Raw genomic sequence first — 22,151 nt, 5'->3', positions numbered from 1 at the left:
GCATGCATCGGGTTTTGGCCTCTGCCATCTTTAGTGAGGTACTGGTCTATTCTTGGCTTTGGAGGTGAGCATCAGGGTTTCAGCTATTGGAACCTGGTGAAGGGAACACAGTGGAGTAACACCCTTACTTCAATAACAAAGTACACAAACCATGTACTTGAGTTAAAGTGCAGATACTCGAGGTACAGTATTACTTCTTTAAAAGTAGAAGTACTCACTGTAGATCTCCATTTGAGTAAAATGTGTATTAAGTGTATTAAGCCCAGTTTATGCTTCTGTGTTGAACCTGCCATAGGCAGCGCAGCCTGATATGCACCTCTCTAGAATTACAACTCGTTGCATCTACGCTAGGGTCATCCGAGAACTTACATTTACGTTTCGGCATAGCTGCTCGAGATGAGGGTGGGTACATGAGCTTTGCCTGACGTAAAAAAGGACTACTGACGTGCAGACTGACCAATTAAATGTTTACAGAGAAGGTTATCGACCAATAACGGTAGCTCTACAGTCAGACCATGCAATCAGAAGATTTAGGCTACTTCACCACGCCCCCTTCTCACTCAAGCGAACCAATCGGAGTAGGGGAGGGCGGGACTAGTTTGTGAACGAAACGCTACTCAAAATTCTATGTAAACACCAGAAAAACAAAATCCTGGACGTTTGTGAAATTACGCCCGGACATTTTTTTAAGTCTAAAAAAAGAGGACATGTCCAGGTAAAAGAGGACATGTGGTCACCCTAGTCTACGCAGACGACAACGACTGGAATTGGTCAAGAACTCCTCTACACTACACTCATTAAATAATGCACTTTATAGATTCATAAAACTAATACCACTACATTGTGTACTACATAGGGTTTAAGAAGAGGTTTGAAATTCAGCACTAGTGGTTTGGCAGTGTAATTGCAGAGCGACACAGACGCCAACACACAAGCAAAAGCATAAATTGTCTTTTAGTGTGTTCAGAACATAGTTTTGACCTATGGCACACTATAGATTGGGTTTTTTTCTGCTCTTGCCCCCCCCCCCCCCAGTGCAATTAACCTTTAAAGCACTGTACTGAAATTGGTAGGTTAGGGGAAGGGAAGGGGTGGTAACCTACCCTCCTCCATATGTTACATAGTTCAGTCTCTGCAGTGCTGAGCAAAGAGTAGCAACGACAGAAGCTCTATTCTCCCTATTACAGGTCAGTGAAGCATCACAATGATTTTGAAGCTGTAATTTTAAGGTAAACTTAGTAAAACTAAGGTAAATATTACATAGTGTTCCTTTAAGTTATTCCTTTAGTTTAAGCTATTTCTGAAATTCCGAGGCTCCTGTTTCTTAAACAAACTACGGTTTTGTTTTCTGACATTTTTCCGGATACAATTTATTTTGTCTTTTGGACTTGTTTGTCTCTCTGTACTGAATTTGGAAAATTTTGTCTGGGTTTGACCTCGCTTCACGTATTGTGTAAATCTCCAACTGACTCGCACCCTCGGTGAGTGATTTGTGACATCTACATATTCGTAAACTGTAAATAAATATTAGTTACTGGTGACTCAAATACAGCAAAATACTAACGGTACAAATTATTTTGTTAATTCATAATGGTTCTAAGAATTGAAAGTCAGTCTCAAATTCGCACAACAGTTAGTAAGAGAAGTCTGCCTTTGGTATTATTGGTTTTAGGCGGAGAATGTCTTTCACTTGTTTTAGCGCGGCGAATGTGTTCGTTTGCCTCTTAGCAACGGTGCCGCTGTGTGGAGTAGGGAGATTTGATACGGTTTTATTCACACGTAAAACAAAAGGAACAGCAGATTTACATAATGTAGCTAGTGGAGTAAAAAAGTAAGATATCTGACTTTGGAATATAGTGGAGTTAAAGTGAAATGTCGCCCAAAATGGAAATACTCCAGTTAAAGAACACGAAAAAAGTTCTTAAGTACAGTAACGAATTGTATTTACATTGTTACTGTCCAACACTGCTTCACATCTGACTTCACACTCTGAAATGATTAGATGCAGGGGCATTAAACTTTCATTAGAATCCCTTGCTGCCTCAATCTATCTGTAAAATGTATGTTTATTTATTTATTATTATTATTATTGTTATTATTATTTTGCAGTACTTGTTATATTCTAACGCTTCTATACTCTAAAACATACCATCTGTTGATCCTTGTCAATTGTCCTCTGTGTATTTTTGTAATATACCTATGGCCTATTCTGCATTCCTTCCTCACAGTTGTTTCTCAGTACTAAACGTTCTTCTGTGTGAACTGCTGCTTTGCACCTGAGTCTGAAGAACTATATTTTCTTCCACTGTTTGCACCTTATATTGAGGAATGACCATAAAGGCCTGACTTGACCTCAAAGTTGAACAAAGCCCATTGGAATGAGCTGTAATCTGAGGCTTGGGAGCTAAGTTGCTGTGGATTTGAGAAGTGTAATATCAGAGGCTTCTGGAAGCTTCCTCACACTGAGTGTGGATGTTCTGGAGAGAAGGCACCCGGCAGCTGTACACAGTGAGGGTCCCCTGCAGGCCTCAGCACTACAGCCCCCTGCAGAGAGATGAGTAGAAGCAACCACAGGAAAACCACATTGTACTGTCACTTCTAACTGCTTCTCCCATTTCTCTCCACCCAAGTAATAAGGACAAGAACATACATACAAACAAATATAAGCAGAGAGAAAACAGTGAAGCTGTGCACTTGGGAAGCTTTACATCAAAAATGTAAGAATTTAAATGGAAATTTTTATGAAACAAATTACTTGTTCATTGCACGTTAATGAACAATCCACCGACTGTGGAAATACAGACCCAGGTCTTTTTTGTGGCCTAATTTAAAAAACCTGGAATAACCTGTTCTAATTATGTGCTGCATCATATGTAGAGTGCTGACTTTAGACCTGCACTGCCTCTTGATCTGAGTCACAGCGTTGGATGTGGATTTATGCAAGAAAGCAAAAACATGGTTAAATGGAGAAAAACAAGCACAACAAGCGCAGAGAATATTCTGATTTAAAGGATTAAGCTCTGAAACCAGTCCCTCTGAAAAGGGCTGATTAGATGTGGAGAATGATGCTGTGGTACTTGATCCTTGTGGTGTTCATTTGTAGAAAAGGAATATAATTATTCCCCGTAATGTTACTAACACACACACGTGCCACACAGGAATTTTAGGTGTAAAATGTGAGGTACCCATATGATATATTTGATTTTATGAATCTAAATATTGCTTATTATTATTATTATTATTATTATTATTATTATTATTATTATTATTGTAATTGTTAGTACAATTTTCCAAAAAACAAAACAAATTAAAGCCTTATCTAACTTTTCCTTTTCTCTGTTCCTCAGGATATAACTGTATTCAGCTAATGGCAGTTATGGAGCATGCTTATTACGCAAGTTTCGGGTATCAAGTGACAAACTTCTTTGCAGCCTCCAGGTAAACCCACATTATATATATTTATATATTATAAGACAATTATTAAAGTCATATGGGCACATTTTGCTCAGATCTTTCTGTAATGAGGCCCCATTTGACACCAAGCACTGTGACAAGAGATCATTTGACCCTGAAGCCGAGAACTTGAAGTCAGGTTTTAGAAATTCATCATACCTCTCGTGAAAGCATACCTTTGTTATCAGTGTCCAGTGCTCAGTTTCACACAGAAATTAGACAGATGCATGAGGCCACCAATTAGACACATTCAGAGGTAGGTGACATGTATCTCGTGTATCTAAGCTCCTCTTCATTGCCTCATAAATCTGGATGGGAGTATGGGTACAAACTTGTGATAAGGCTGAATTTACACATTGTGGAATTGGTTGAACCATATTTCTACGCTGTATTATTGCAGAGATGTTAATAAAAACATCAGTAAATATCATATTTGAAACACGGGTACATTTATAGACCCCATAAGGAGATGACTCTATAGACTATAACCTTGTGAGGGTGTCTTGTAATTTTTACAATATCTTTATCAATAGATATTACAATGCTCTATGAAACCTCACATTATAAAGTCTTATATTATTTTATATGTAATTATAACGTTAAAGGCAGGGTGGCACAGCAGGTAGTGTCGCAGTCACACAGCTCCAGGGACCTGGAGGTTGTGGGTTCAAGTTCTGGAATGGTGTGTTCTCCCAGTGTCCGTGTGGGTTTCCTCTGGGTGCTCTTTAAAGGCAACTCGACTGGTGTGGTACAGGTGTTATAACATATTATACATAACACATAAATCTATTCATAAAGCATTATGAATGCCGTGGACATAGGAAGCATTACTCTTTCTTTGATACTTATAAAATTGTTTTTCATAAGTAGTACTTACAAGTCATTATGTAAACAGTTTTTTATGACACCTAAACTCGGCAGTAATGTTTTAGATACTATAGATATACCATTCATTGCATATTTATAAATATGTATAGCCATTTTAAACCTGTGGGTGCAGTATATCATGATGTGAATGTGTTTCTCCTTGTCCCCTGGTGTTGTCTGGGTGGTCTTTGTGTAAAATGTCACTGTTTTTCTTAGTCATATTAATGTGGCTGTTACTATTATATATTTTTGAGATGCTATCAGTGTGAAGTGTAAGAGTGATTATTTTTCAGCTGCTGAGTTGCAGTTGTTAAGGTGGTTTCTGCTGTATCTGGTTATGGATGCTCATAAGAAATGAACAGAATGGATAGTTATTAATCCATAAAAAGATACTGATCTACATTAATCGCGCCAGTAAAGATGGGTGTGTGTTATATTGTTATATGTAAATGGAGCAAGGATAACCTTGGCTTAGCTATAAAAAAAATCATCCTGATTGTAGCTTTAAAGGTAATTATTCTCACCTCAGGGCCCCAGAGCTACACTGATTCCATCTGCATACGTCTCTCTCTCTCTCTCTCTCTCTTTCTCTCCCCCTCTCTCTCTCTCAACCTACCAAAACACATTAGTCCCCCATGCCGTGGCCTGCTGACATTTTATTTATTGCTGTTATTTCTAAAGGGCCTGGTAGTGTGAGTGTGTGACAATAACTAAATGCTTTTCATTTTTGCACGGGAACTCGGGTGTGTGCTGGAGTGTGTTTTTTCGGCCGCTGTGCCAACCACTGAATCAGGATGAGCTCGTCTGACAAGGGCGGTAATCTTACAGTAAACACATTTGCAGTTAATCCACAAATAGAAGAGAGCCCAGATAAATAACAATAGTGGAAAAAAAAAACAGAACCGAGCCTCAGAAATAAATAACTCCTCATGAAAAAAAAATGGCGCGTTCGGATGAGGGGAGTGAGTGGCCTTCTCAGCCTAATAAAATATGACAGACTCATTGGGAATTTTTATTTCTCCTTCTGTGCCCCAGACACCCCCACAGGAGGAGAGATAGACTGTAATGTATACAGAGTCATTTCACTCTTGATTGATCACTCGCACATGTTCAAATCTGAGAGAGAGAGAGAGAGAATCCAAGATGAAACCGATGAAAAAATGAAAAACAGATATGAGCAAGAGAAAAGATGAAAGTGAGATGAAAAAAATAAAGATACAACTGAGAGAGTGCGGGCAACAGAAATAGAAGATGGACAAGAAACAAGGGAAGAGAGGAGCGTATGGGTGAACAGAGAAAGAGAGAGAGGAAAAGAGAAAGAATGAGGACTGAGAGGGAACGAGAAAGATAGAGATGGGTTAGAGCAGTGGTTCTCAAACTGTAGTGGTACGTGAAGCAGCAAGAGGTGGTACGACAAATGACCTAGAAAAATGTACTCCTTAATTAAGCAATTTCTTCATAACTGAAAATCGAAAGTTTTTATGTCTGAATTACATAATGTTTCACAGTTTTTATAATTATGCTTCAGTGCAATTCATTTGTGTTGTAGAAGAATGCAACGTGCTATGCATACACTGTAGTTGATTACGTCTGTAAAGGAATGGTGGGTGGGTGTGCACACAGCGTTATCCAGGGAGGGAATGTAATCCCCCATTTTGAGAAATCTGTGTAAATAAAGCCCGTTTTAACACTCCGTCACCTGCTACAAGCACAGAGAGCCGCTGTGAGCACCTGTCCCAAGCGTCGCACTGTTCACCTGTAACTTATTAATGCACATAACTGGTATTAAATTGACCTCTTCTTGTTTTTAAACAAAAACTTATCGCCCATAAATTTTATATGTTCTCATAAATTAATAACTGTGTTTAAAACATTCAGTTTAGGCCTATAGTTATTTGTATTCTCTCTATAATTTTCAGTAATTATTTTAGATAATTTTGTGTTAAAAATGCACATTTCAAGTAAATAAATAGCAAGAAAAAACATGCAAAAATTCATAATGCATGGTACTTGGTCTAAAACCTTTGAGAACCACTGGATTAGAGAGTGTATGAGGCTTGCATGAAACTGTGGTGAATGAAGTATGTATGGGTTAGAATGTATATGAAATCTAGAAAGTATTAAGTATGCAGGGTTTATGAAGGGTATATGGAGAGTGTATTGACACAGAATGGAGTGTGTATGAAGAGTGTATATAGGGAGATTGGTGCAGTGTTGATCCCTGTGAGCATTGATCATGCTGATACAGCACTGTTCTTTACTTATCTCTCACCTTGCCTCAGAGCTTCTCAGTAGAGAAGCATTCATTCCTGCTACAGTAGACTTTCATTTAGCCTCTGCCACGCTGTCCCTTGTGAGCGTTTCTCCATTACATCCTGCTGACAAAGACCCTTCCTCTGTAGTAGTATAACTTTGAGGAGTGGTGGTGGGGGGTGTGACAGTAACTAACACCCACAAGCACACACTGATCTATATTCACAGTTTAGTCAAGTGCGCAGTCAGTCTTTGTTTGTTTGTGTTTTTTATTAAACCAGCAAAATAAAGCAAACTCAATTTGTGTTAATGAATATTTAGTATTTTTATATACATTTTTATTTTGATAAGGTGCAACTCAATAAGCACAAATGCATGACTGTGGATTCTAAGATATTATTCCTCCACCCTACAGCCCAACTTACACTACCAGTCAAAAGTTTGGACATATCTTCTCCATAGTCATTGGGGGAATAGGGCTAATCACTGTATAGAACTGTGTACCAGCCCCTACCTCTGCACAACCCACATTATGATCTCAAACACATTAAGAAGGCAAGCAGCTCTATGAATTAACTCTTGACGAGGCCACAGCTGTTCACTGAAAACCATTCCAGGTGACTACCTCATGAAGCTGATTGAGAGAGCACTGTTTGCTTTGATGAAGAGTGTCATCAAAGCAAACGGTGGCTAGTTTGAAGAATCTAAAGTATAAAACATATTCTGGTTTGTTTAACATTTTGTTGTTTACTACATAATTCCACATGTGTTCCGTCATTGTTTTAATGTCTTCCAATGTAAAAAATAATAAAAAAAGAAAAACCATTGAATAAGAATGTTTCCAATTTTTTGACTGCTACTGTACATTAGAAGTCTCCAGACAATGATGATATGAGGGTTAAAAATGATGTGCTACCAACCCGCTTCTAAGCTTCTCCTGCTGACCATAAACTTGTGTTTCTGCAGTCGTTTCGGAACTCCCGATGATCTGAAGGCTCTGGTGGACAAGGCTCACTCACTGGGCATCACTGTGCTCCTGGACATTGTGCACAGTCATGCGTCCAGCAACACTGAAGATGGCCTGAACCGCTTCGATGGTACAGACTCCTGCTTCTTCCACTCGGGTTCCAGGGGAGAGCACTCGCACTGGGGTAGTCGCCTCTTCGACTACAGCAGGTGAGGAGTGCTCAGAACTGTATAATGTAGTGGATAACCCTGCTGTTGTGATGTTGGAAGAGCAAGCAAGGCCACCACACTCTACCAATGAGGGGCTTTGGGCAAGACTCCTAACACAGGATTTACCTAAATTCTGTAATATGATTAAACCTGTAAATCCGGATAAGAGTGGCATAAATGTAAATAAGTGAGCTTAAAGTCTGTTAGCTGAAGCATCCCAGGCTGAGCATTTGCATTCGTAAGGTGTTGGTGAAAATGGAAGTGTTGTGCAGAGATGTGTAATGGAAAAGTTTGCTTCTCCTCACTTTTGGGCTCCAGCAGGTAAAGAGGTAGATGTCTGAGTCGGCACATTCGGAGAGAGGCTGGTGCTGTTCAGCACTGGCCGATAGAGTCCTGAATGACTGTTCGTCACAGTTTCATCTACATATCCACTTATTCAGGGAAGATCAAGCCTCCACAGATGTGTGAGCGAGCTGTGTTAGTTAAAGTGAATACAGGTGCTTCTGCAGTTCAAAGCAGAGCTTTATAAAATTGAGATGATTGTGTATGTGTGCACTGTTACCTGCAAATCTCTTACACTATATATTCCCCACTGTTACCCTGTAATAACTTTCTCGGTTAGGCTGCTCAGGGAGTTCACCTTGCCTCTCAGTCAGAACTCTTCCACTGTTCCAATTGGTGTTATGCCTGATTTTCCTCCTCTTTCAGTACTGCTCTGGGCTGATTCAGGGCTGGTTTACTTGCAGAACAGGTGAAAGTATGTAAGAAATATTTCAGTGGTTTGAGTCTTGTATATTTAAGGCCCATATTTTAATAATTGGGGGTTGTATAAAGCATCCCACTTGTAATCAGCACTATTTTTTATGTAAAATTATTCAGTTATTTTCTTCATTAAGATTTTTGAGGTCATGAGTTAAAATATTACATTGATGGATGGAGGGATGGATGGAAAGAAAAATATTTTTGCTGAACCGCCTACCGGGGCCAGCCTAGAAGAGGCATTTTAGATTACTGACTGACTCCTTATGTTGAAATGCTGTTAGTTCATATGGAGATTGGTGCAGTGTTGATCCCTGTGAGCATTGATCATGCTGATACAGCACTGTTTTTTACTTATCTCTCACCTTGTCTCACCTTGAGATACAGTCGTATTTCACTTAGGAACTTAAGATGGTGCTACAACTGGTCTGTTGTTAGTTTAGCCATATTTCACATTCCAGTTCATGAACTAAATTTGGAATCTAAATTTGACGGCTCAGAACTCGGCGACATTTACATCCGTATTATATCTCACATAGAGAGGAGGATTGCTGGATTTGTCTTATTTCATGTTTTAAATAAGTGTGAAATAAAATGAACAAGAACAACACTGATGCCGGTGTTATATATTATGAACAAAACTTGTTCTTTTTTTCATTTCCACATTTATTAGTCCTGCCCTCCATGTTTCCTGTACAACACAATCACATAATAAGAACCACATGTAAACAAAGACATTGATATGAAGCATCAAAGCTTCTCCAGACCTGGAGAATGGCAAGAGTATGTATTTTGTGCTTTCCTGTTTTTGAAGTGCCAGAAACACCTCAGTGAAAATGGCTATATGGCTAATGGCAGCATGGCAAAACTAGGCTTGCCTAGTTTCTCTTTGCTCTTGTTCTCCTTCTTAGTTCCTCTCTGCTCCCCTAGGGGTCAACACAGTGTGCTAGATTGGCCTAGATTTTACACCAGAATCCCTTCCAGGTGCAACTCTCCCATTACTCTGGAGTTCAAACAGACTCTCCATGTGCAGTGGCACATGGTGTAGATGCTCAAGAAAACCATAGCTTTTGGAAGAAACCCACACTAAAACTGAGAGAACACATCAAACTCCTCACACACAGAGCCAGGAGGCAAAGTTCAAACCCAGGACCCTGCAGCTGTGTGGCAGTGACTTTACCGGAAGTGTTACTATGCTGCCTGCTATACAGATGACCTATAAATTAAAGCAACACTAGGTAGCATTTCTTTTTTTTACAGCTACAAAAGCATTGTGATGATCTGCTGACCTGTAATAGGGACATCAGACTATACCCCCACTAACACACACACCTTACATTAGATTGCAGGACACTGCAAAAAAATGAATTACACTCTGCAACTCTAGGAGTGAAAATACCAAATCTTACATGGTTTTAAATATAATCCCAAAAGGAATTCCTTTAATTATCCCTTCATAAGATTATTTTCTGTCTATTTCATCATTGACCTGAACATAAAAAACCCTAATGAGGCCCCTTGTGGTTTGGGACATAAGTGATTGTTTCTAGTTTTAAGGTTTTTTTTTTTATTCTTGAATGACTGGTAAAGAGCCAAAAGAACACTGGCAATTGCAAAGAATCTCAAGCTTGTTTTATGTGGCTATGCCTCATGTATCTTACAGGCTAAAAAAAATCTTTTAAGACAGTGTCGTATTCCTATTTCCGTTCCTCGCAATGTTTTATATTTGCAGCACAAACCAAGGAGATGTATGGTTGTTTCCACAGCTGCACTGAGATTGAGTCTTAGAATGAAAGTTAATTTAAAGCAGTTTACAACCCTGTGACTAATCCTGACAACATAAATCAATCTATAAATCCTACTGTGGATGTTTTATTGCCTTTGTCAGGATATTGATTTAAGTTAGGCATACGGAATAGAAGTTTTTTTTTTAATTTAATGTTGCCTTAGGGTTGTGGTCCAAGAACGGCATGAGATAGATATGATTCTGGATTGAATGGCACTGACTCTATTGGGAAACAATGTGGAGCTTATGTAGATCCACTATGTGTTTAGTTAAATAGACTTTAATTAGCTTGTTTTGTGAGTCAGCTGTTGGTGCATGTCAAACCAAACAATATGATTTCTCACTGGAAGCTATTCATGGCTGTCGTTTTTTGGCCATGTTATAAGTCATTACCTGTTGCTTGCGGTCTCTTCTTTGGTCATTTAGTCTGATACTTTATCCTTTACAGCTGGACGGCCAAATCTCTTGCAAATAACCTTAAAGACACTGCCCAGGTATAACTAAGCCTGGTGGAGCAATGCTTATAACTGTAGTACTCTGTTATTTTGAGTGAATGCTCGGAAAAAATCCCTCCATAGGCCTAACACACATCTTCCAACAGGCTCCCTTCACAAGTCATAACGCCGCAGCTCCATCTGCCGTCACAGGCCGCCCCCTGCCGCCCTGGCTGCTAATGGGATTTCACATTGTTGATGTTTGAATCTAGAGGGTCATGCTTCACCCACTGATATTATAGTGCTGTCGAGCAGTTACCACTGTGAATGAACATTGATTTTAGCCATATCTTTGTTATTGATTGGAGCCATATACCTTTCCTCCGCTCACCCCCTCCTATTTATCTTCCTGCTGTTCCCTTGGCTCTTGTCTGGCCTGATAATTCAGTGTCGCCAAATTACGTACTGCTCCAGAGCCAAAGCATTAAAAACAGCCCTCATCATTCAGGCCTAACACAAGCTGTCAGTTAACACTCTGCATCAGGAGCTTCCTTGTAGCACTAGCGCATTAGCATCATTGTCTCCACTGACAATGAAGCGTTTACATAAACACGGCTTGTGCTTCATGATGGAAATAATTCTGTTTGTGATGCTGCTTTATGGTTCATGTCAGATAGTTTTCATTACTTTTGTCATTGCAGATGCATTAGACATGTGAGGTGGGATAGTGACTACTGAACTGATGATGTACATGATTTAATGATTTAATGTAAAATTATTTAATTATTAATATTAATATTATTACATTTCAGACTTCACTCTGAAAAGAGAAGATAACAACCATTATCCCCTTCTTTATTGTTGTAGCTGAGAGGCATTAGAATGAAAATGTAACAATTCATTCATTCATTCATTCATTCTCTGTAACCACTTATCCAGTTCAGGGTTGCGGTGGGTCCGGAGCCTACCCAGAATCACTGGGCGCAAGGCAGGAACACACTCTGGAGGGGGCGCCAGTCTTTCACAGGGCAACACACACTCAAACCTATGGACACTTTGAGTTGCAAATCCACCTACCAATATGTGTTTTGGACCTTGGGAGGAAACCCACGGGGACACAGGGAGAACACACCAAACTCCAAACAGACAGTCACCTGAAGCAGGACTTGAACCCACAACCTCCAGGTCCCTGGAGCTACGTGACTGGACACTACCTGCTGCCCCACCGTGCCACCCATTGTACCTATTCAGACTGGAGAAATTTAGCTCCGCCCATTTTTAAATCATTTTATATGTAGTGCTTCTGTAACCACAATTTAAATATTTAAGCAAATGCCATATATTCGTATTACTACACTTTTTTTCAAGTTGACTGGGACACATTTGGCACTCTGAAAAGTCAGTGTTGAGCAGCTAATAATAAATTATGAGTGACACCTCTCCACAGAGATGGCCAAGCTGATATAAAATGAACAGGAAAGTTGCAGCGTTGTCATCATAAGAAAACTTTGTTTACAAATGCTATAAAATATTAAACACAAAATAAGTTCTAGAATGTAGCAGTTGAAGGAACTGATGGAACTTCACCACAGAATGACACTGTGAAAATCAGTTCATTTGTAAAATCAATGAATAAATGGTAAAGGTGATTATATTCTTTCACAACTTCTGGGAAAACATATAGTACAGAAAACATAAAGAATATGGCCCCTTTAAACATCCACGCTTGACTTCTCTAAACAAGGTTTTGAAAAGCAAAACTTGCCTCAGCTTTAAAATTGGCCTATTTCCTCACTTCCCACTTGGGATTCTCGTCGTGCGGACCATGAAAGCTTGCCACAACAATGGCCACCTCAATCAGGCACCGGCACAGTGTGTGAGAACTGTTAAATTAGGTAGGAAATGAGGATGGGCTAAATGAGGATCCTCGGCCATTAGGAAAACGGAAGGACAATAGAGCATACGGTTTCAAAGCGTGGAGTAATGATTAATTAATTTATTTATCCTGTAGTATTTATTAATCTTTTTTTTTTTTGGGGGGGGGGTGAGGTGGGGGGTGTTGGGGGTTGTTTTGAAAGCTTTGTTCTTGTTGTTTTTCTTGCGGTGTTTGTCCACAGCAATTATTTCTGATAGTCACAGGGACTGGCAGAGTGGCAGTAATGTATCGATTCTTCTTTTAAGTCTTTCATCTGTGGCCTGCTGTTGTTGTTGGCGTCTGTATGGCTGTAAATGAGTGGGCCTCATTTGCGGCTTTGCCTACCTTTGCTGCCTCTCTCTCTCTCTCTCTCTCTCTCTCTCTGTCCTTCCATCTATCTCTCAAGTGCCGCAGACATCTGTCAGACTGAAGCTAAAGTTTGCTTTTTTGTGCGTCAACGTTCTCTGCCGTTTAATATGAATCATTCCAATATCTCATAGCTTTATAAATCTCTGAACTGTTTTCTCTTGGCCTTTACTGTCTTCATAGATCTGGTCAAAAATTGACAACTGACCACAGTTCCATCCTCATTCCCTACATACTTTCCTTGACTCAAATTAGCCTTCCTTTTATTGGCAGTTGATTATTGTTTTTATTGTTGATCATTGTTTATTTTCCTCACGTGATGTGCAGTCTTATGTCATAATCTTAAAATGTTTAAGAAAATAAAACACAGTAGACCAAACCAGTGTCTTCTTCCTGAGCCAACTCGCAGTCTCACACAGTCTGTGCACTAATGAGGGCTCACTTATTATGTCATAGACCTTAAGGCTTGGTGCATAAGCCATGCTATAGGCTCTATCTAACAGGTGGAATTGTCTGTGAATAAATTGAGGAGGAAATGGAAGCTAAAACATTACAACTGTTGAACTGACTGAATGTTTTAAATCTGTAGGTTAAAGGGAATTCCTCTGCTTTATTTTTAATTGGATATGACTGGCACCATTGTATGGCACCATGGCCCTTTTATGGTCAGACATTGAAAATTCAGCTACCAGCAGCATTTTGAGAGATTCCTTTAAAAGAAAAAAACACTTCCATTCAAATAACCAGAGCCTCCACTTCAGAACACCACACCTACACCAAGTGTTAAACTAGCTCACCTAGGCTCTTGTGGGATTTCCTTTGTTCTGCCCACTGGAGCATACCAATCTCATTCATGCTGCTCCTCATTTTTTTCAGTTAACCTCTTGTAGTCCAAAGCTTATGATAGTCTATGGTTTGTTGCTGTGTAATCACAGAGTAGTAAGGTATAATATTCCACATTTTAAGAACATAAATTATTCTAAAAAAAAACTAGACTCAAAAACTTTGGACCCACTTGTAGCTGTGAAATGGGTTGAATTAAGGACAGCAGCATCAAGAAAGAAAGAACATGCCTTTGCAGTGTTACCATCCCTCTTCTCAAGCCTCCTCCTCACATTACAATACTTCGCGTGCACATGCACACACACACACACGCTTACACTTAGGGCATTAGCAGCTGTCTGGTGTCAGCCACCCCACTATAATTAACGGTATCGCTGAGATGTTTGGGCTGTAATTACATCTTTGATGCTCTTTGTCTTTAATCTCCTGACACACTCAGTGGGGATTGTGAAGATAGTATCAGTGTCTCACTGTCTAATGCAGTCCATTAGCAGCCTTGAGACATCATGCAGTGGAGATCATAAACAAAAGCGCTAGGCTTCTGGGAACCTGAGAGAGTGTATGGAAGATGTTATGGAGTTGTTGTAATTACTGAACGACGCACTCGCTTTTAAAACAAAGATTTGTCTAGCAGTAGCACAGCTCTCTCCAAAAAAGAGCTTTCAAAGTGTTTGTCCACATAAGAGACGTTTTGATATTCTGTCTCAATTTTTTTTCTTCACTGTGAAACTTAAAACTTCAAAGGAAACACCTAAGGCCAGAGCTTACTGAATAAAAGATGGAGGAAAACAACTGTCTCAAACAACAGTTCAATTACACATAATTGGTCATTTGTGAATGTGCTCAATGTGTGTAATGCAGAGAATTTTTGTGTCTGTGTCTGTTGAAGCTGTAATTAGAGGTGGAAAAATAGATTAGATTAGATGCATTGCTATTACCTCTTAAACTGGTTTGGTTTAGAATGGATTCATAAAATGTCATAATGAGAACTTTACAGTAGCTCTACAATGTTGTAGGGTTTTAGAGAAATCCTTATGCTTTCAGAACAGTGAAACATATCTGTAGTTGTTTAATGTCGTTGGCTAGAAACAAAATAATTAAATTATTGAAACACTCAAAAGAAGGTTGGTATCTTCATTTGGATTGGTGTTTTCATCCTCTGTGGCATATCTGACTCTCTCCCATTGGTTGGGACAAACTGAGGAGCTGACAGTGTAAACACTGACTGAACCCATATTCTGCATATTTTACGGCATAGTTACTTTCTATCTGCAAAGATAAACACACACTCGTTCATTAAAGGAACACTAGGGACTACCTTTACATTAAGATTACAGCTTCTAGATCATTGTGATGTTTCACTGACCTGTAATAGAAAGAATAGAGACACTGTTGTTGCTTCTCTGTGATCAGCACTGCAGAAGCTGCACTATGTAACTTATGAAGGAGGGTAGGAACCCAACAACCCCACTCCCTTCTCCAGCTCCCCCTCTCCCTTGATTCCAAGACAGTGCTGTAAATTTGAATTAAACTCTGTCTTTAATTTATTCTTTTTAACCAGAAGAGGGTCTCAGTATGTCCAGAGCCTACCCCAACAGAGCATTTCAGACAGAGCACCAGTCCATCACAGGGCATGATATAACAATACTGCAGGAAAATTAAACAAAAAAAAATTAAATTAACAAAGTATGTTATTTGAGCAGATGTTTCTAGTTTTTTTGCCTAAGGCCATACACAAATATAACTTTATTATTATTATTATTATTTTAACTTCAGTGATTTACACACATTGTTGACAAAATTAGGTGTTCAAACAAGACTTAATGATTGCACAGATTTACCAAGATAACAGGACTAGTGGCAAATGTAGAAAAAAAATCAAAATAAATTGAGAACCATTTATAATCACATTGTGGAGACGTGATTATAAACGCTATCGAATTTTGAGGAGCCTTGAGATTCCCTAGTGCTAGTGGAAATAGACCTTGTTATGTTTGTTAAAGTAAATGAAGGGCTGCAGTGTGCAGGTTGTCGCTTGTCTTCAGATTGATTGGGCTCCAAAAGAACGCCACAGGCCGCAGATGCTTGAATTTTAATTGCTATTATCTAATGAGGGCTTCATCTTTTTCCTTCTCTCCTCACACGGTCCCTTACTTCTGCCACAACAAGTCAGGAAAAGCTTGAATGTCAACTGAGCTTCGCCTCCCACACAAAGGGTCTATATTTCAGCTTCTGTTGCTGGAACGACAAGTAAACAATCGATATCTCACAAATGAACTTTCATAATCAAGGAGTCAGTCGTGTGAAAAGTAACATGTCCCAAGCCACTACTTACTAGATTCCTCCAATGTGTCGGAGCACAAAGATGATCTTAAAATATTATAAAGGTTTATATACCAGTGGATTTCATATCAAATGGTCAGTAGAAATGGCCCCGAGTGAGCAGTATTTCTTTTTTCAATAACTTACACTAAGACTGGGTGAGTAAGTGATGCCCAGCGTATGTTTCTCCTCTGCACCCAGAAAACAGGTAGGTTCCATACCGACTGGATGAAGTGGTTAACAAAGATAAAAGTATGAGAGAATGAAGGGACATTTTCTATCTCATGTAACGTTGCCATTTCAGAAATAGGAAGTTTGTTACATCAGTAATGATGTGGCTGGGATAACTGAGGAAAACCCCAGAGAGCTGATAATTAGAGGACAGTAAGATTCAGAGAACACTCCCTTTATTAATTTCCAGTCAAAAGTATGCAAAAGCTGACTATAATATCACATTTATTTGGTGATTTGAATGTCCCTTTTGCTTTCATTCTTTCAGTTTTTAGCGAAAGTAAACACATGTAAACCTCAGTCACAAATATTTAAGCATTTTCTGCTTATAATTCTTTAACCTTAAACACTTTCAGTGATGTTGAGTTCTGAGAGGAGTGGCGAGTCAGTTATTCTTCTTTGCATGATTTACTGGTGTTTATTCATCTTGTCTTTGTCTCATTCTGATTAAGTACTTACTGAAAGCTGCACATCCTTTCAGACCCTTAGTGTTGCTGTATTCTCACAGTTGAATGAGGGACAAACACCAGAAGCAAGAGTGGAGCTCAGTGTTCTTCCATCTCTCAGCGGTGGCCCATGACTTGAGTTGTGCCAGAAGTTAAAACCAGTTAAAACCACCTAATATTTTTTCCTACTGTCACTGCCCAGGAATTGCAATAGCTCCATTCCTTGTCTGCTAAGAGCATTTTCTTTACAAAAACTGAGATGTTCACTGGTGTAAACAAACTGACCTACATCCCTCACCGTGTTACCTTCCATAGTGATTTATAATATTTAACTTCTGGAGAAAGGCCCGGTCCTGTCAGCATGTACAACTTTAGACTGTTTTGCTGAAACTACTTGCGCCCAAACTAGAGTGCTTGTTGTTTCTCAGATATAATACAAGGTTATTAAGAATGTGCAGAGCTCAACCCACCAGACTTGCCGTTGCTGTCCAAAATAACTCACTTAACTGGTTTTAATTGAGTCCCAATGGGCCTGTTCTTGTCTGTGAAGTGCTGCTTTGGAAGAGCGAGCGGAGGAGGGTTTAAAGGGGGGCTGGGGTGTATGGGGGAATGGTGGATTGGGGAGAGGGTTGCCAGCACATGAGATCAGTCAAAAAGATGCCATACTTTTCTTAGTTTTTTCTTTTGTCTTTTAATAAACTGGCCGTCAAAGCAATGGTTTGATAACGTAGTTTGACTGGAATGCTTGAGCAGTCTGCAGAGAGAAAGAGAAATAGAGAGAGAGAGACACTTTGGATATGTTAGCCTTCAGTAACAAGCCAAATTGCAGAGCAAAAGCATGCCACTTAATTTCATTGCTTTATAAACGCTGGTGATTTCTTCAAAAGTAGAAATGCCTATGAATTGTTTGATCTTTACCACAGTGTTTCTACCAATGTCAGAATATGTGTTTTCCCATGTATTCAAGTAGGATTGTTACAAATCCAGAATTCTTAGAGTTCATGAGAATCTGATGTTGACTAGACCAAGCTTTAAGTATTCAACAATGGCTCCTGAGTGGGCCTTTTTATCAGGAGATCCTGAGTACATTCTTCTGAGATACCACAGCCGTGTGAGGCAAGGAGCCCAAGAGAACCTTGTCAGTTTCATTCTCAGGCCATGTAGAACGCTCCAACCCCCCTCTATATCAATGTGAGTTAAACGTAACAGAACTGGGAAGTTAGTGGTCTCCTCGAAGTATGCAGAGCTGTCCAGTGTTAGGAGCATTGGCTGGCTTTTTGTATCTCGACAGAAACATTATGTAGCATTTTTGTGATTGGGGGAGCTAATGAGTGGAACTGGCAACTGAATCTTCATGGATGACAGCCCATCACTTGAAGCTGAAGCCTTGCTGTGCATCCTAGGAATAGTCTTCACCAATATCTCCTTTGAGAATTCCTTGATTACTCTGCCTAAAGCTGCAAGTAGGCTTTGTATAACCTACTTGAGTATAACTTTGGATGAGCAGTTATCACTCTCAACTGTTTCAAAACGAAGGACTTGACCCCTTTACTCTCAGGAGGCTGCTAGCATCAAATGAAATAACTTGATGTTTACCTGGAAAGCCAAGAATAGACCAGCTTCTCTCTACATTTTTGTAGTGGTAAAAACCAAACCTATGCCTTGAATAATTTGAGCTACAATTATGGATTGACTTGAACCACCATTCTTCAGGTTGCACAAGAGACTAGCATCAAGACTCTTCTCTGCTCTGCCCAGTTTTGGCGGTCTACCTGGTCTTTGTAGGTTGTTAAAAGGTCCATTTTCTCTATGACTTCTTTGAGTGCTGTAGGTGTATGCACAGGGCTGTTGAATTGTTGACCGATGGTGGGAGCACTGGTTTAGCAGAGAGATAAACAGATGTGCTGATGTGCTTTTGTTAGCATGGTGGGTTGTTAGTTATCAACAGGCCCTTCACTCACATGCTCTATTCATGGACCTTTGCACTGGGGGGGACATTGTCTTTGTCACTCTCTACTCTCCCGGCTCCCTCTCTCCACCCCTGCACTTGCAAAAAAGCACTAATCTCCCATCAAGGCTCTGTGCCAGGATTTTTGTCTTTAATCAATTATTGAAGTAAGAAATAAAGCTCTTTCTGGAAGGTGCTTTGTACTTCCACAGATTAACAGATTGGCCTGTCTGATGGGGCTTGTGTTTGCAGTCAGGCTGAAAATTGAACTTTTTTAGCAGGAGAGAGGAATGTTTTTGAAGGGATGTGGATGTTAAAGGAAGGAGGGAGGGCTTCTTGGTGTAGAACAACCATCCACCTTCACACCAGAGATTTATTCACAGAGGGCAACATGGGAATCCCTCCTTTTCTTCCATCTCTCTCTGTCGGTTTCACGTGGTTGCTCTGTTTCTTCTCACTGGTTTCCTTTATTTTTCTTCCTTTTCTTTTCTCTGTCTCTGGCTAATTCTTCCTCATAGAGGCAGCACCAAGAATAATCGATGTCCAGCAAAAGCCTGCACCTCCATTTTGTTTATTATGAACGGACATTTCAGTGGTTTTGTAAAGTCACAAAATGAAGCTAAATACGTTGTGTAGCATTTCATAAGGAACGGACCCTTCCAATACTCCAAAACATTTTATTTGCTTCAAATGAACTTTTATAAAAAGTAAAGGAATATCTTCTCTTCCTTCTTTAAGTCGCCATTTTGGAGATGCTTTTGTTTTTCTGGACGGCAATGACATTCCAGTCAGCGTGTGTAACACTCCTATACGTGCACAATGGCTCTGTAGGAGCTGCTCTGCTGCTCCCAGACTTTGATAATGAGTTCATGCAGTAGTGTCTATGTACAAAGCTCGTTTCGCAGAGCTGAATGAGGCAGTTGAATTCCTTTTATCTTCAGTCTCCACTCATGGTCTTTCCTTTCATAATAGTTCTCTCTCTTTCTCTCTTTCTTTCTTTCTCTCTCTCTCTCCCTCTTAGATTACATTAGATTACATTTTAATTGTAATTTTATTGTAATTGTAATTATGTTTAATGAATATGAACATTGATTTCAGATAAGCGTGTATGAATAACTCTCATTCACCCCCCCCCCCCAAAAAAAAAAATTGAATAGATGAATCATCTGTGATTCATAAGTGTCTACAGTTTTTTTTTTTATTATTATTAAACCATCACTTCATGCTGGAGGGTAATATTAAAAAAATAATAGTAAATAAATAAATAAATAAATACAAACACTGAAATATACTCAAATCCACAAAATCAACTTTAGATTTTTTTGCCCTCTGCTCTGTGACAGTCTTATGGTATTTCTATCTAATTAAGAACAGGGTGAAAATTATGCAGAGTCACAGGTGGAATTCTGTCTGTAATTCATTCATTCATTCATTCATTCATTATCTGTAAGCGCTTATCCAGTTCAGGGTCGCGGTGGGTCCAGAGCCTACCAGGAATCATTGGGCACAAGGCAGGAATACACCCTGGAGGGGGCGCCAGTCCTTCACAGGGCAACACACACACTCACACCTACGGACACTTTTGAGTCTCCAATCCACCTCCCATCGTGTGTTTTTGGACTGTGGGAGGAAACCGGAGCACCCAGAGGAAACCCACACAGACACGGGGAGAACACACCAACTCCTCACAGACAGTCACCTGGAGTGGGAATCAAACCCACAACCTCCTGGCCCCTGGAGCTGTGTGACTGCGAGACTAACTGCTGCACCACTGTGCTGCCACTGTCTGTAATTGTAAAACTAAAAAGTGCATCCACATGGTCAGTGGAGCTGATATAAATGTCCAATGAATACTGAAGTAATTTAAATATATTTTTTAACTTTGTATAAACAATTTTCCCTGTTTTTTATTTTGTTTGTTTTGATAATTTGGTTTAAACATGAATATCCTTTTCACCAACAAGTGATTGGTTAGAGAAATTATTCACACTTTTCTGTAGTATCAATATTGTAATAATTAATGTTGTGATAATTCTTAAGACATTATATATTCTGCAGCCTATGGATGTGTGTGTGTGTGTCTGTTAATTCCTGCCATTCATCAGAGTGTTTGTAATCCACTGAACCTGTACAGGGCCATGAAAGTGTTTATACGTCCTCTTCCAGCCATGTATGGTCCCACTAATTAAATTCCAGCGCTCTTTAGAAGAGAAGAGTCATTAATGGAATCAGGTGGTGATGGGGCTGGTGTGAATACTCTTTTCATAAATCGCTGAAGCTTTATGGCTCTGTCATGCTGCCCTTGGGATCTACATGTAAGATTAATTGAGTAATTAGGATTTTGCTTTGTTTGGTTGTTGATTATACAAACTAAGACTCTTATGAGTCGTTATTTGAACTCTGCTGCTCACTGTTTCCCCTTTGATATGTTTTTCTTTTTTACATCGTGACCTATCTGGCATGAAAGTGAATATATCAACACAGCTCTATTTTATTTTCATATTTAACATTAATTCAAGATGTTTTTGTCATTTCTTGAATATGGCAGACTGTGCTTTGCTCTTGAATCTTCTTTTGTTTCAAATTTTTCTCATGAAGTTTGCCCTTGTGCTAAATGATGTCTGTAAGTTTCCTTTATTTACTTGGCTACATTGGGCTGATAACACCAGTGCAGCAACACTAGACACATTTGTAGATAAAATTTTAAAGATTTAATGTCAGCTGCAAGAGCTTTAGCCACTATAGTGTCTACGGCTAATACCTTCCTGTTTCTGTTTCTCCACCTGAATCACCTATGTAGAGAGAACGGTGGCATTGGCTGGAGAAAGACTGTCTGGACCTCAGGAGGAAAGCAAAGTGATCATTTATTCTGAGATTCAGAACTATTTTTTTTAACCAGCCAGAGTATTCCTTGACCTGTGTAGATGAATAGGGCACTTTGGGAGAAAGCTCTGTAATGGTGAACCTAAGACACCCAACACTATGAAGGAAGAGGGAGGGGGGGGGGCTCAGATGAGAATACACACAAAGGAGAAAGGAAATGTACTGAGAAAAATCACAGTGTATGGAAGAGAAGAGTGGAATGCAAGATGCAAGGGCTTGGTGAGGTCAGGAGGTTGAACGACTATGGACAAGGTACGGATATGTTTTTGTGAAGAAGCAAGGTACCATTTCTGTGAATATTTTTTTGTGAATTTTAACTCCACATATTCTAAAAATGTGCTAGGATGACCTGTGAAAGCAAGATATTTTACAAAATGTGTAGAGGATAAGTAGAGGGTAGGTAGTGGTTTCTAAAATCAAACAGTTTTTTTTCGCTGCAGCTGCATCTTCTACTTCTTCGACACATAAT

At 39.5% G+C, this 22,151-nt stretch overlaps 1 protein-coding gene across 1 annotated transcript in view; it reads left to right on the top strand.

Moving 5' to 3' along the window:
• Positions 1-22,151, top strand: part of gbe1a (glucan (1,4-alpha-), branching enzyme 1a) — a 126,657-nt gene that overhangs the window by 37,133 nt on the left and 67,373 nt on the right. The window contains exons 6-7 of the mRNA XM_066651597.1: positions 3,348-3,438; positions 7,540-7,749. Coding sequence (XP_066507694.1) covers positions 3,348-3,438; positions 7,540-7,749 — 301 coding nt within the window. The remainder of the gene's footprint in view (positions 1-3,347; positions 3,439-7,539; positions 7,750-22,151) is intronic.

Source organism: Hoplias malabaricus, chromosome 18 (assembly GCF_029633855.1).
Source record: "Hoplias malabaricus isolate fHopMal1 chromosome 18, fHopMal1.hap1, whole genome shotgun sequence".
Classification (NCBI taxonomy): Eukaryota; Metazoa; Chordata; class Actinopteri; order Characiformes; family Erythrinidae; genus Hoplias; species Hoplias malabaricus.
Note: the sequence above shows the minus strand (reverse complement) of the source record. Positions and strands in the feature narration are given on the sequence as shown.